The sequence below is a fragment of the Platichthys flesus genome, chromosome 8 (assembly GCF_949316205.1).
Source record: "Platichthys flesus chromosome 8, fPlaFle2.1, whole genome shotgun sequence".
NCBI classification, from domain to species: Eukaryota; Metazoa; Chordata; class Actinopteri; order Pleuronectiformes; family Pleuronectidae; genus Platichthys; species Platichthys flesus.
The window spans coordinates 8,360,870-8,376,975 of NC_084952.1; the positions used below are offsets into that span (position 1 = coordinate 8,360,870).

Consider the following 16,106-nt stretch of genomic DNA (forward strand, 5'->3'; position numbering starts at 1 on the left):
GTTCAAGGAGCACACACACACACACACACACACACACACATCAACACAAATTATGATTGGTGTTTTTTAATCAGTGTGACATTGCAAACTTACAGAATATAATAAAAAGGATTTATATTATGTTTTAATCGAAAAATGTTTCACTGTTTGTGAAGGTCTAACACAATCCTACACATATCTAATGGAGGGTGTCTGGATCATTAGAAGTGAAAATATATATATATTTACACTATAAACAAAAAATCTGCTGAGTTACATCAACAGTCAATTGCACATTTGGCCTTTTCAACTTGGCATATTAAATACCATTATTCAATACATAAACCCAATAAAAGAAAATCTCCTACCACAACAAAAGGTCAAAAGTGTCTGATTGATTGCTACAGTTTACTCTCGGAGGTTGTAGCGCCCACTACAGCTCCTAATGCACGGTTATACTTGGGGGGGAAAACAGGGTATGAATTATATAGAATAGAAGAAAAGTTTATTTCCTCTGGTTGGCCACGGTTAGGTAAGCCTTCTCGATTTCGATGTTGGCCGGACAAGTCTGTTTGAACTCCTCTCTCTCGTGGGCGTTCTGAAGGTATCGCCACACACCTGTGAACTGGGCGGGAATGTCAAAGTCGCAGTACTTCTTGGCAGCGACCTGGAATCCATGGAAATAAAGGAAGATCAAATTGAAGCGTACTGAGAAACACACATTACACCAGGTGCCTAAAGTTCAGAGAGAAACACCCAGATCAGTTGTTCAAAGGGCTCATGTTTTGGTCATTAACTGGTCCATAGTTTTCATCTGGAGGTTTACTAGAATAGTCCCTCAAGCTGTAATGTTTGTAATACACATTTGTCTCATTCAGAATATTCTTTTCTGGTTATTACTGGAGAATTGTATATTTTTGGGCCTTGATTGGTTGTTTAAATGACGTCAGAAGTTTCTCAAAGTTCTCGTAAGTATTGTCAAACACCTTGCCCCTGTGTTTTAAATGTGCTGTTTATATTTATGAACTTCCCCTGTCTTTTAACATTACGGGTGTCAGTTCAACACTTTAACTAGAAGAACAAATAACACAGCACCGCACCAGGGAGGAGCAGAAACAATACCGACAGGAAAACAGTGTCTCACCCTGATGACATGCAGTTTGGGCAGCAGGTTGCAGTCGGCTAAGGTGAGGCGGTCGCCATCCAGGAACCTTCTCTTGGAGACACCGACTGCCTCTCTGGAGTTGTGGTCGATCTCCTCTGGGAGGGGCGAGTTCAGGTAATCATCCAGACGTTTAAACTCCCGCAGCAGGTTTCTCTCCTGCACTGGATGATCAGGAACAGAAAGTGGAGGAAATTAACCAAGTACCCAACTATACCCCCCTCTAAGTACATGTTCGAGGCTCCTGCACTTAACTTGAGTATTTCCATTTCATGGCACTTACTCAGAAATAAATATTGTGCTTGCTACTCTCCTACAATTATTTGAAGTGTATCTGAAGTAACTGGTTGGTGTAGGAATGTTAATCATTTATTTTAGTAAAAGTATCTATAGCATCGAGTACATTTATTGTAACAACTATAATAGCCCCAGAGAGCCTTATATCTCCTATTGATTTTACATTATTGTATTCTAACTCATGGGCTAACAGATGAGCAGAATATTATATCATAAGATGAAGCCTATATCTTAACATCTAAAATTGTTTGTCCTTGTCAAAACACCAAACTATTTAGTCTATATAATAAATTCTGTAAAATCAAAAAATGCAAATAGTCACAAAGTTATTCTCCACCACTAGAAATAATAAATGAAAAAAACGTGAGGCGTGAGGGGTTGAATGAATGAACAGAAACTGGTCTTACTGGCGTTATTGGGACTGTTCTTGATGAAAGCAGAGAACTTTGCAAAAATGTCAGCGCCCACGTCAAAGGACTCTCTGTTCAGCGGGCTGAGATGAGGGTACCTGCAGGGCGGGGGGGGGGGGAGAAAAGAGAAAGTAAACATGCTCAATGAGAATAAGCCCTCACCAAATTCACTCTTCAATATTTGCAGAAATGATTAAGCACACAAGCGATACCTGGGCGGGGCAACTGTTTGTTCAAGAAACTCCTCGATCTTGATGAAGTCTGTTTTCAGGGTGCCGTTGTACAGGAGGAACGGAGGGTTGGTCCCCGGGGCCAGGTCCTTGAGCTCCGCTGGCTTCCTGGAAAGACATTGAAAGATGGACAGAGGGAGAGAGGTGGACAGAGAGACTTTTAGTCATGTTTTCTACAATCGGATTGCTATGAAGCATGCCAAAACAGAGCCTGATGGTTATGGAGGTTGTCAGATGTGGTGTATAGGATTAATTTCAATGTAAGCTGTAGGTTTGTTTAGTTATGAAAACACTGCGCTGGGAGGGGCTGCATCTTTCAGAGGCCTTTGTGTGTGTGTGTTCTGAATCATGGAATTATCGGTAATCTTTCAAAGTATCCTGGTCTTATTTGCACACCGGTAATGACTTCACACAATAAAAAGGTTCAATTAAAGACGGTGTTTGTCTGAAGGGCGACAATGAGCTCTTTGTACATTTTGAGTTAACAGGCCCCTCCCTCTGAGCTCGGTTAGTGAGAGACAAGTGAGACACGGTTTGGGTTACAGAAGAAATAACGTGTGAATTTGTACAGTGTTCTGTGTGAAAGTCCCTGTGACCAGATGCTCAGGAAGTGTTAGTGCGAGAGGAGAGGTGCTTACTTCCTCATGTCAACAGTGGTCACTGTGAACTTCACTCCTTTCAGCCACAGAACCATGAAGAGCCTCTGGCAGAAGGGGCAGTTCCCCACGTTCTCGCCGTCATGTCCAGCCTGGAAAACAGAGAAATGAATGTTGATGATAAAGTCAGTATTTTCGTGTTTCTTGAGGCCTCCATGCACGGCCCGGGCTCTTTGATGCACGTCTGCCCAGCTCTCTCTCCTCATTTCCTGCTTTCGCCACACTATCAATAAAAGGTTATTATCTTATAAATAATGAACCACAAATATACAGCATCTCTCCACGCTGATAAAGAAGTGAGAGGAGTGTCTGTGATATTTAAAGGCAGTTTCCTCCCCGTAAGGGAAAAGCGGCCATTGTGCTGTGGTGGAAAACAATGGATGTGGTGCCCTCAGCAACATGTGAGCTCCTCCTTCAGCAAACATTCAAACTACAACAACATAACTAATGGGTTTTCTCAAGGCTCCAGCTTTGAGACATCATTTTTTAAATATGTCGAAGAAATTGTGACATTTTGGGAACAATCCACCTTCCTGTTGTTAAAGTGAATTGATGCCACCATCACAATTCAAATCTGGCCAGCTGACTCTGTTTTCTCTCTAGTGTTTAACACATGGAAAGAAACAAGAGAAAAGTCTGTACTGGACTCATATTTAGTTGATTTTATCACTTAACTCTCAGAAAGAAAGAGATGAAATCCCCAAACTGGGAGAACTATTTCTTAAAGTTGCTGTAACTTAAACGTTCAACATCTAAAATCACATAACATACTATTTATATTGCCTTTAGCTTCAGTTGACCCTATTTTTATTTGAAACACCATATATCTGCCTGGATACCATCAAATAAAACACAAATGTGCTAAGAGTAAGAAACATTTATAGAACTAAACTTTTGTGATGGCATTCTAGACAAATTATAATAACCTTTATTTATATGGCACCTTTCAAAACAGCTACAAGGAGCTTTACCATTTAAAAATGAAAAATTGAATCGAAAACATTTAAAAAGCAAACAACGGGAGATCATTTAAAAGCAAAAATAATTTTGAGATGACAAATAACGTGAACCTCTGACTGTGAGTGTTCTCAGTTTGTGCGATCGTACGCATGAGTAAAAGTGGGTGTGCCCGGCCCAGGCTTGGGGCCAGTCACCCTGCCTGATCCTCGCTCCTCCCGGGTGTATAACGGTGATAAGGTGGACAGTCTGTCGAAGGCCAGAAGTCACTGATATTAAAAATAACACGCTGTGACCTTCAGCAGGAACACAAACACTTTAAACATCTGGTATCTGGAGACCCATCGAAATGAGAGTTGTCCTCTGATTGTTGCAGCTTTACTCACGTTAGATCTCTGCCTTTTTCAATACTGCTAAGTGAGAAGCAAAGCCTTTCCTGACATCTTGATTTTCTTGTATTTTCCTTAGATAACATCAAATGAAACAGTGACATCTAGGCAGCACAGTCAAGAATTCAAGAATTGTGAAATGCCAAAGTTCTTCTTGCAAATCGATAGAGAAACTGAAAAGAAACCACTGACCTTAATGAACAACTCGATGCTTGGCTCCTTCTCAGAGTTCTGCCGAAGTGCCATCTTCTTAGAAAAGTGTATTCACTCTTTTTAGCTCCAGTCAAAGCTTGAACTATCCACAGAGCTGAAGAACAAACTGATGATTGGTGACTCTGCCCAAACGCTGCTCTGGCTTCAAGTGCCTCTCTGGTCGTGGATGTCCGGAGAAAGAGTTCAACACCTAACTGCTGCTTGTGTTTTGTCTCAGGGCTCCTTGGAGGCTATCTCTGTGAACACACTTCACCAGCATGGGGAGAGGGAGGCTCCAGAGGAATGGGCGGGGTGCACACTCTAACATGCCAAAATCTATGAGGAAAGAGCTTAAAATAGCAGCTCCGATCTGCATTTTGCAATATACAGCCCCTGATAACGATGTGTGACTCAAAACACAAACTTCATTTACAGCCACTCACATTCCAACACTGTGAGATGGTTTAGAAAGGAGTAATGGAGGGACACTTTTCACAGGAGGGCCATGGTTTAATACAAAGCAGCCACTGTATTCTGAGGGACTCTGGGAGAACGGCGGCAACACCTAATTTAATTTAGTTCCTTATAGCTTTCAGTCTCACATCTGTGTGACTTAATAATGAGCCATATATTGACTTTGGCTACAGGAATGTTGAGAAACACCTGGACACACATATAATGATTTATTAGTCTATTTGGCTGCCATATGAAAAACAAAAGTTTTTAGAAAAAAGCGTGTTTTTTTTTTTATGGCTGATAATTAGTGTTTGACAGACATCTAAGTAGGTATTGATATCGGTAGTGATGGAAAGTAACTATGTACTAGTAAGTATTGCACCTGAGAACAAATCTGTGGTACTTGTACTTTATTTGAGTATTTACATTTTATGCTACATCATTCTTCTACTCAACTACATTTGTAAAACTTTTACATATTACATATGCAATCACGTTATAAAACGTGGCTCTTTATTACTGAAAAAAACAACAAAATTATATATAAAATCATGAATATTAACCTCAAACAAGTACTGCAATATAATTCCTATATAAATGGAATAATAATTCTGCATCGAATACTTTTATTTTGACTTTACTTTTCATAAATGTATCCATTATCACTTTTATAATAATATGCTTATGTAATTTTGTTACGTTTTCAATTAAGGATGTTCACTTGAAATGGAATATTTTCTGCAGTGTGATGTTTTCTTCACCATCGTTTGGATAGAATTTACAATGTCATACCACTTTATACTTTTACCTCACAATATATATATAAATATAATCATTTATGCTCCACTACTTCTTGAACTACTTTTTATGCCACAATATTTCAGTTCTTTGCGCCTGTTTATTTCATGATAATTTTTTTTTCATTGTGTAGCCTAATCCTCAGTGCTGAAGAAACACAGATTTAACTTCCTGTGTACCGAGTATCTGAAGTATGGAGAATGAATTTAATATAAGAACAGTTTTTTCCTCCCTTTACAGAATGTAGTAGAGTATATTTAGCTTATTGTACACTATTCTCTACTCTACTGTTCCTATAGAGCAGGTCGAACTGGGTTTTGTCTCCATTCTTTCAAATGATCGAGGGATATTATGAGTCACATGTTTGTATCTGATAGTTTTCTATCATCTCATGAACCGTTGTCCTCAGAGATTTTTGTAAATATATCACTTACCATAAATTGGAAAAGGGACATTTTATTATGAAATCCCCACGCTGCGGTGTAGACTTCTCCAAAGAAACATGACCAAAACACCACTGAGATAATGCAACACACTAGAAGGAATTTAGCAAAAGCAAAACTTCACTGAAACAAGACCATTGCCTTGCACCGACCTCATTTAACTTCAGAGTATTTAGGGAATTTATATAACTGAGAGGGAGTATGTAGAACAAATCTTTTATCATCATTTAAGAAATTCCAAACATTTCTTGGAAATTTGATGAAAAACATTTAACCGTGATAAGAATTCTCTACTAATGTCAAGGAAGTGACCCGAGAACTAAAACAGCGAGCCAACACTTTTAATGAAAAATGACTCTCTTTATTGACACATGCAGTAGGTGGAATCTTACTGGAGTGTGCGGTGGGAGTGTCACTCCTACGCACACGATTAAAACGAGGGCTTCTCCTGTTAGACTATCAGCCGACATTATTACGTCCACGGCTGTGAAGGGAGTGTTTGAGTCTGTGTGATAAATGACCGGGCTGTTATTCAGAAATTCATTTTGATTCACCTTCACAAGTGGCTGCAGTCACTGATAATGTCCTGAGCTCAGCGGCAGGGAGTGAGTTCACATGGATTATGTGTCAGTGTTTGGTTGGTGTGACAACAGCCCTCACAATGCGTTGAGGGGATGTGTAAAAGGGAAATTAAGGTTTATCACAACCTCTCCAGTAAAGTGAAACCAGTAGATTCTGGCAGAGTGAAGAGCTCAGATTTTATTCCTGGAAATAGCTGGCCGCTCTGGAAACGCGTGACACGATTGGTCTTTAACTTCCTCCTCCACAGACAGAAAGATAGGAGAGGCCCGTCTCATGGGGAGAGATACACATATCTCCACTGGCCACACACAGCTGCTGGAAGTGACCTCCTGAAAAAAAAAGAGCCTTATCTCCATAAACAGGACCCTCGCTATTTACGACTCCATGACAATGAGTCTTGATTTTGCCAACACACACACAAAGACACACACACACGCACACACACAAAGGTTAGGGATCCTCATCAGGATTTAAATACACAGTTCAACATGTTGGGAAATTTCAGATGGCTTATTCACTTTCTTTCTATGATGTTGAGAAGTTCGCCACTCCCCCGCCACTCCCCCGTGAGTCAAGTACACAGCAGGAACTTGGTGATGAGGGGGATTTTCGGGGAAAAAGCTAACCTGACTACCCCGTGTTTCAAGATCAAGATCTAATTAATCAACAAAAGGCTCCAACAAATACATCTCCTGAAACAGGCCCTTTTCTACAACAGACATTTTTAATTCTCTCAATAGGAAGTAAGAAGGTTCCTTGTTCGGTGAGGTGTTGGCATGTTCTCCCAGTGTCTGCGTGGGTTTTCCTCCGGATACTTCATCTTCCTCCCACGGTCTATAGACATGTCGATATAGAGTTAGATTGACTGGTAGATGTGGATGTAAGTGTAAAATGACTCCATACGTTGGCCCTGCAATACGCTGGCGGCCTCTCATTATCAAACTCAGAACAGATAAAATGACATCATCCCTACATCCACTTTCAACGAAGAGGTTTCTGTTTCATGTTGAGAGTTCAATGGCTAAAGTTCCATCACAAAGCTGCTGTTTAAATAGAGAAAGTGATAATACTTGGCTGGAGATTTCTGCATTTAATTTCACAACTTTATTTCTGCATTGTATATTTACGCCCAAAGAAAGATGTGAATTCATCAGAATCTGATTTCTCATCTCAAGCGCAGCCAGAGCAGCTCTGGATTTGATATTTTTTATTGCTAAAGGAGGGGGCGGTTTTAAGCACAATAGCACCATTGACCCACTGATCGCCATCTCCCAGGCAGTCAATTGCACAACAACACATTACAACAAACGCCTGGGGTCTGTCATGCAGGGTAAGCACGATGACAGTACCATGGAGTCTGTGCTGGTCTCTCTGTTTCCTACCTCTCCTCCTGATTCTGAGTGCACATACTGCACACGCGGCTCCCGACTTCTCTCGTAAGTTGCTCTGTTCTTTTTTACATCAATAACTGTTCCTGTTCTGGAGAAAACCCAAATGCTGAGCTGTTACTTTTAAGGTTGCGACAGTTTTGCAGAGGAAGACATTCAACATTATGTGCACATCCTGCTTTGTAAAACAGCTGGTGCAGCTCAGTCTGAAGGACCAGGGTGTACTTAGGTCTTCACTCCCTCGCTGATAGATTATCTACAGTTGAGATGAGTTTATGAGTATGTTTCAGGTTTTGACTGAGCTATTTTGATGGTTGGACTTCTCAAATATCTTTATAGTAAAAAAGCCAAAGTAGCTTCTACATTAGACACTAATATTGTGAACAGTGTATCTCTGAGTCTAACCCCATGTGGCTGCAGCCTCTCAGGGGCCTAATAATAGTTCATTGTGAGTGAGCGCCTGGTACTGTCTTGTATCTGCTCCACGAAGCTTTAAACTGCACACGCACAAACACACACTCGCACAAACACATGCCAACACACACATACACCCACACGCACACACACATATATATATGGGCATGTACAGGAACACCCATTGGAGGGTATAATGACTTCAGTGTCTGTATTTCATTGGCGTGCATGTTTGTGAGTTCAGCTACACCCATGCATTAAAAATGCAATGTAAACAATGGAGCACTTTATAACCTACAATTATGTCACTATACATTATTTGTGTGTCTGTCAAGTGTAATAATATACAGAGTACTTGTCAGTTAAACGTCACTTACATGGGAAAATATTAAAATATTCAAGTCCAGTGAACAACGTCAACAAGTGCAAAGACAAGAGGCAAACTAACCATGGTAACGTTAAAGCTATGGTAAAGTTAGATATGGGTCACCTAAAATTGAATAATTATGTAAATTTCATAGAAAATAGATAATATTTAGGGATTAAGAAGCTGGTTAACTGAATTAACCTTAGAGTTAAAAGCAAACAATCACGCCCCAGCTTTTGTCCATAATTGAAAATAATTGGTCTGTACAAAGGGAGTGTTGAAAAAACTAAAGCCTCATATGGGACATTAAGACATTTAGCTGATGCTTTAATCTAAAGCGACTCACAATAAGTGCATTCAACCGGGAGGGTACAAACCCAGATCAGCAAGAATCATGTACAAACAATTAGCTTCAAAAAGGCCAAACTACAAAGTGCCAGTAGTTATTAAGGTTACCTTTGACAACTCTGTGTTGGCCCCACCCAGACTCCTAATTACCTGGGACACTCATGCTGCCAACATCAACAATGCAGCGGCTCGACTGGTCTTCAACCTACATGCACTCACACTACACCGCTACCTTCACTGGTTACCAGTGGCTGCCCTCATCCGTTTCATAACACTAGTACTTGCGCACCGTGTTGCGAATGGATCGGGTCCAGTCTACATCCAGGACATGGTAAAACCACCCACCCCAGCCCGTCCACTCAAATAAATCCTGACTGTTTGCTGTCCTGGCTCCTAAATGGTGGAACGAGCTCCCCATTGACATCAGGACAGCAGGAAGTCTGACTATAACTTTGATTAAAAGTTTAACCTAACAATTTAGTAGCACTTAAATGCCCATTACTTATAGCACTTTGTAGTTTGGCTTTCTTGAAGAAATAGTACTTTCTTGTATCTTGTTCTAGGGTTGTACCCTCATGGTTGAATGCACTTATAGTAAGTCGCTTTGGATGAAAGCGTCAGATAAATAAAATGTAATGTACTTTAATGTAAAGTACCATAAGTTCAACTAACTTTTTCTCTATAACCTGCTATTTATGTACACCTGAGATGACTATGCTTATTAGACATTGTCTTCTTAATCAAGGTGCGGTAGAAATATTTTTGCCAGCCTGCGGCGGAAGATGTGTGAGTGTATGATTTAAACACTGTGGTTGTAAAGACAGACTTAACGAGCGGGTTTATCAGGGCTTCATTCCACAGCAAGAAAGTAATCCAAAGATTAAACATCAGGTATGTCTTCAGAAACTCGTGGAGTAGGTTTCTATGGATGAGCTGGAAGCAATGAAACATGCTACTGCAACATATTTGATAGGGTGGAAAGGAAAATAGAAACATTCAATTCAGTAGAAATTATGTATTTCTGGCTGCTGAAGGAGTCAAAACATTGTATTTTAAATGTCTTTTTTTCTCTTTTTTCTATAAATTGTTAATTTAAATCTCAACTTGATAAGTGGGGTGTTCATAAACTATTGAACAGTTACAAAGTCATGTCCCCGCATGTTCTCTTTCAGGATATCTTCACACAATCCTGAAGAACCACACGGCTCATGCATGTGAAGGGAGCACGCTCGTCATCGAGTGTCCGTCCAGGACGTCTGTGGCCGTCCTCTCTGCTTTCTATGGACGACGAGTGCCTTATCAGCATTTATGTCCCTCTGCAAACACAAACATGAGTGTGGACGAGGACACAGCGTGCACGTCACCGGTTGCTATAGATGTAAGTCACTGGGCGATGAATGTAAACTGGGTGTGTCGGTGACACACTCTGCAAGTGAGCATGCTCAACATTTTTTTCTTTGGTTTTGCAGAAAGTGTTGTCAGAGTGTCAGGATCGACGTTCCTGTCACATCCCTGTCTTCAGTGCAGTGTTTGGACAAGACCCCTGTCCACTCACCAGCAAGTATCTCCTCGTGTCCTACAAGTGCAGACCAGGTAGGACACTGAGCTCTCGATATCAAATTTGTGGAGGATAACACACATATTCACACAAGGTGAACAGGGTGCCAGCATTTCAATATGAGGATTTTTTTGTCTGCATGCAAGGCTATCCGTGACCTTGGATAGAGTCTGACTAAGTTTGACAAACGAATAGAAACTAGATATTCCTTTTCTTTTTCTTTTAACCACATCACATGTCCTCATCAAAGGACTGATTGTGCTCAGTTATCATGGAGATATCAGCTGTTCCAGTCAACTTTAAGGACGTCTTGTCTGTCTTGTTCATCTTCCTGACAACAGAGCAAAAGGACGCTGATGTCATATGGTTGAAAAGTACAAGGAAAGTTAGCCACTTCAGAATTCTAAATAATCCCTCCGGTTTCTACTCTCTCTTTCTCTCTATTAGATCTGCGACAAAACTCCTTATCATGGTCCTGACTCAAAATATATTGCAAAAATGATCTTGAGTCACTGTCTTTCAATGTCCATGTTGTGTTCTGTTTAATTGGGGGACACACAAACACTGGGGACACACAAACACTGGGTACTGTCTGAAACACACATACTTTATTATATACTTACTTTATTTGTCTAAACCCACACCAGATAGTGATGTACTCACATCCCGCCCAGAAACAACTATGACAGACTATAGAGGTTATAAATATAATTCTTTTAATTTGGTAATTATTCCTAAAATGTCACAATCAAACCCTTATTACAACGAAATAAATAAAGGACTAATACAAAATAAGGAAAACACAAATAAAGCCTATTACATAGAACTTTAATTAAGAAAATCAACAAGGCTAAATATAAACATAAGTACATTGGATTTTTCATTCTGTTAAATAAAAGCTTTCATATCAGCAAGTAAAGGCCGCTACTGATCGAGTTTGAAGGGCTCGTATTGGACGCTTTTTATAGAAACCACACTGCCTGGAAGGATCACAGCAGTATGAATACACAACATGCACAAATGTCCCTGCTTTGCTAATGTAACAGTGTTTTTCCTGTCCCTCCTGGTAAACTTACACCATCCTTTTTTTCAGAGCACCATCGCACGAGGCTTGTGTGTGAAAACGAGCGTCTGAGGCTGCTGTGTAAAAATGAGACCGTCCTCGCCATTTACTCTGCCTCTTTTGGACACCTGCTGCATGGAAGTCCTTACTGTCCTCAGGAACCTGGATCACACAACGACATGGGTCTGAATCAGGGATCTTATAAACCATCTAATGGCCAAGTACTGGAGCAAGCTTCAGTTGCATGGTGGAGACTAATGAATAAGTCCTGTGCCCTATTCATCCATTTTAGTTTATATCAATGAGTGATTTGCTCAATTATTCTTAAGAAGTATTAAGTCTGGGAAAACTGTGTATAGATATCTAGATGATAGTGTTTGTTGATCAGATACTTTAACAATATTACACTTATTTATCTGTTATAATGATTCATTGATCCATCTTCATTCCTTGCAGAGTGTCTGTCAGCACTGGCTCTGAGGAAGGTGTCCCGCAGGTGTCATGGGAGAGCAAGCTGTTCTCTCCTGGCCGATACTCAAACCTTTGGTGACCCCTGTTTCTCCGGCACTAGGAAGCACCTGCGGGTCTCCTTCACTTGTGGTGAGTGACAGGGGACGTTACTGCTTGTAGCCGATGTAATATGGTTTGAAGTATTTATGTGAAAATATCTTGTTTTCACTTTAGTTCCCCAGTATCTTCTGGAAGACGTGGGTCGAGGGTCGACTGATCCTTTCTTGATTTCAGACTACACACACGGTGAGAGTGAGACTGAGCGTTGACAGATCGTAAAGCAGCAGAGTTTGACTGGTGTCTGAGGTTTTTTATATAAAGTCCATGGTCTGAGTCGAGGCTCTCACCTGCAGGTGGATGGTACACTGGCCCCACCTACAGGCCTCAAAACGTGCTCTTTACCAACTGTCTGGAGATCATTGAAAAAATCTGGGGTATGTGCACTGGGCCTGCATGTACAGTTGTTATCATTGTAGATCAGATTTAAAGATTTGAACATATATATTTGCATGCCACAGATGTTTATATTAGCATTTTCTAATTATTTAATCCCCTTCAATACAATGCAACAAGAAAAAGAAATTGAAATTTGCACATGGTTTTGCAGGGAACATTTAATCCTTTTAAAAATGTTGTCAAACTTATGACATCATGGCCTGGTAATGCAATTGAAAACCTTATTTGATATTTAATTTATTTTCTTCATATTTAAGGTAAGTTTACATTCTGCATTAGTTGAAAACTGTTGATATCTTAAACAGATTAATCTTTTTACTAAATGAAAATGGCTAATTTCTAAATAAAGGCTTTACTTATCATAACCTACCACAGATTTGCTTTGTACAATATCTTTGTATAGTTTGAATATTAGTGTTTTAGAAAGCCCTGGAAACGAGTTAGACAAGCTGGTTTTATCTGTACAATGGGGCATTTAAACCAGTGTTTATCTCTCTTCCAGATCTACCAGAGAAGGTGGCTCTGTACTTTGTCTCTGGAATCTGTGCTGGCCTAGTTTTCCTCCTCTGCCTGTTTGGTGTACGCTCCACACTAGTCAGAGATGTGAAGGATCTGGTCTCTGACCTGAAGGATGAGCTGAAAGTGTCTCGCAGACTGCGCAACGAGCTCATGGAGGACCTGTATGAGGACGAGGTCTCAGACACGTCGTCCTTCTGTCGCCTCACAAAATCCCACCGCACGACGGACATCTTCAGCCCCTCCACGTCGACGGCGGTAGAGATGGTTGATCGCGGGGTGGAACGGATGAGGGATCTGCCCAACGGAGACATTTGGCCTCGTGGAGACTCCAGCCCCTACGCCATCCACAAGATTCAAACTTACGACAACTGACAGAAGTGGAAATTATAACCCTAACCCCTTTTTTTTATTAACCTGACAGTGCCTCCTTATCTAATGTAGGCATTTCATGAATCTGCTCTGTTGTTCATCATGAAACATCATAAAAGGTTGTGAGCAGTGTTGTGCAAGTTTACACCTCTCATGAACTAGTTCAAATTTCAGTTCATACAAATAAACATGAATAGTTCACGTTCATAGTTCAGCTCATGTCATAGTTTTAAGCTGGAAAGTGAGAATGAAAGACTTAACTTGTTAAAGAAAACCTTATTCATCATTACTCCTTGCCTTTACTGACGGAATCTTTATCAGACAGTGTGTAAAAATCCCTCTCTGCTTTCTCTTGCCATCTGTATATGAGACCGAGAGCTGTTGTGTTGCAGTATGGCCTGCCCCTTTAAGGAAAGTTTGTAGTGTGTGACGTAGTGCACCTGGGTGTTGTGGGTAAAGACGCTAAAAGTGTGTGTATAACGAGAAGTGGCGGACCACCTGGAGGTGATACGAGCGTTGCTCCTGCTGTATATCCGAGAAATAAAGTGGCCGCATTCCAAGTAAAGTAACATCTCCTCCTCCTTCTTCACGGAGCGGTCCGGACGGCTGGTGGAGACTCCAGCCCCTACGCTGACAGCAAGCCAAGATAACCAGTGACGGGTGACCGGCTCCTGGTACAAGCGACACAGGAGACTGATTTCTCATGACGTGAAACATGCAATTTAAAACAATACATTAAGTCACACCATCATCCTCTAACCCCGGGGACACACCGGAGGTAGAAGCGCTTCGAGAAGCGGTCCGCCTCCTTTCCTCGCCCATGTTAAATACTTGGGCTGTTTGCACCGGCAGCGTGGTGCCAGGAAGAACCGGGAGGCTCCGCGGCCACACACACACACACATAATCTCCTGTGAAGACCAGAATCATTTACCGCTGAACCATCGCGGAGAAATGATGATGATGATGATTAAAAATCAAATTAAAAAAAAATATATATTAAATTAGAAAAAAAAATTAAATTAAAAATTAAATTAAATTAAATAAAAAAATCATCCTGCGCAGAAGCCCATTGCGCACATGCTGCGCAGAAGCCCACTGCGCACATCTGCGCAGAAGTCTACTGCGCACATCTGCGCAGAAGCCCATTGCGCACATCTGCGCAGAAGCCCATTGCGCACATGCTGCGCAGAAGTCTACTGCGCACATCTGCGCAGAAGCGCATTGCGCACATCCTGCGCAGTAGCCCATTGCGCACATCCTGCGCAGAAGCCTACTGCGCACATCTGCGCAGAAGTCTACTGCGCACATCTGCGCAGAAGCCCATTGCGCACATCCTGCGCAGTAGCCCATTGCGCACATGCTGCGCAGAAGCCTACTGCGCACATCTGCGCAGAAGCCCATTGCGCACATTCTGCGCAGAAGCCTACTGCGCACATCTGCGCAGAAGCCCATTGCGCACATCCTGCGCAGTAGCCCATTGCGCACATGCTGCGCAGAAGCCTACTGCGCACATCTGCGCAGAAGCCCATTGCGCACATTCTGCGCAGAAGCCTATTGCGCAGAAAATGCGCGCGCAGTTTTTTTTTTTTTTTTTTTTTCAATTAAATTTTTTCCCTGTTTTTATATTTAATTTAGTTAAATTTACATAGTGTAAGATTTTTTTCACTTAATAAGTGATATCCTACCATTAACATACAATCGACATGTTTCTGGTTGAACATGGGTAGGAGAGGGATTCGAACCCGGGTCCTTCTTGATGGAGAGCTGACGCTCTAACCGCTAGGCCACACCGCCTGATGGTTGTCGTGGTGACACGAGTGTATTTGACCGTGTCATGTTATGCTGCTTTTGATAAACACTTCAGAGAAAATATTTTGTGCTTTACTACAAAAGCTTTTAACTGACAGCCTCAATTAAAAGTTACTTTTAGATTTTTGCCTTTTAGATACTGGATGATTGTTAGAGAATAGCCCAGTACGTTTTCCAACCTTGTCTTTGAATCACAGTCTTCTTTGATGTCCTGAGGCTGCCCCCTGCTGGCTGCTGGGTTCCTCTGCTGCTCTAGCTTGGTTTGTGCAGCTTGTGATTTAACTAAAGTTGTCCATAAAAGAAAATCTTTAATATCCTTCAAGGGCAATTTGATGTACAACCAGCAATCAGTGCACGACAAAAATAAACAATGTAAATAATACACAATATAAAAAACCTATAGACTAAGTAGCAGGGGAAAATTAGCTTTTAATAAATGAATTGATATGTCGACCAACAGAAAATTACCCGTCAACTATTTAGATATTCTCGAAACAATTCCATTCTACTTTTAATTTCCTGTTGTGATTCTAATAATTATTAATGTTGGTGACATTTCCTTGATTAATGGGTGGAGGTTTTATTACCTCTGCTAAGGTGGTTATGTTTTCATCTCTGATTTGTCAGTCAACAGGTTTATGTAATAAACTACTGGACCAATAACAACACAACTTGTAGCTGCATGGATCAGAGATGAACCTATATGGCTCTGTTGAGCTGCCAGTCTAGCAAATGAAATTGGAATCTTCTCTC

The 16,106-nt window shown here is 41.1% G+C and overlaps 2 protein-coding genes across 3 annotated transcripts; one reads left to right on the plus strand and one right to left on the minus strand.

The window, feature by feature from the left end:
• Window positions 1-50: 50 nt before the first annotated feature.
• clic2 (chloride intracellular channel 2) lies at window positions 51-4,529 on the minus strand. Its single transcript, XM_062394352.1, has 6 exons — window positions 4,273-4,529; window positions 2,717-2,826; window positions 2,061-2,186; window positions 1,846-1,946; window positions 1,124-1,305; window positions 51-646 (listed from the first exon to the last, which is right to left on the minus strand). Exons 1-6 carry the CDS (start codon window positions 4,324-4,326, stop codon window positions 485-487), a joined length of 735 nt encoding a protein of 244 aa, XP_062250336.1. The 5' UTR covers window positions 4,327-4,529; the 3' UTR covers window positions 51-484.
• Window positions 4,530-7,836: 3,307 nt separating this feature from the next.
• On the plus strand, window positions 7,837-14,112 carry si:ch73-335m24.2 (protein eva-1 homolog C). Of its 2 annotated transcripts, XM_062393188.1 has the most exons (8): window positions 7,837-7,987; window positions 10,241-10,446; window positions 10,538-10,661; window positions 11,720-11,872; window positions 12,146-12,289; window positions 12,374-12,445; window positions 12,553-12,633; window positions 13,158-14,112. In XM_062393188.1, the coding sequence occupies exons 1-8, from the start codon at window positions 7,891-7,893 to the stop codon at window positions 13,544-13,546; spliced, it is 1,266 nt and encodes a 421-aa protein (XP_062249172.1). In that variant the 5' UTR covers window positions 7,837-7,890; the 3' UTR covers window positions 13,547-14,112. The 2 variants fall into 2 exon arrangements, with proteins under 2 accessions (XP_062249172.1, XP_062249173.1); XM_062393189.1 differs by lacking the exon at window positions 12,553-12,633.
• The last annotated feature ends 1,994 nt before the right edge of the window (window positions 14,113-16,106 follow it).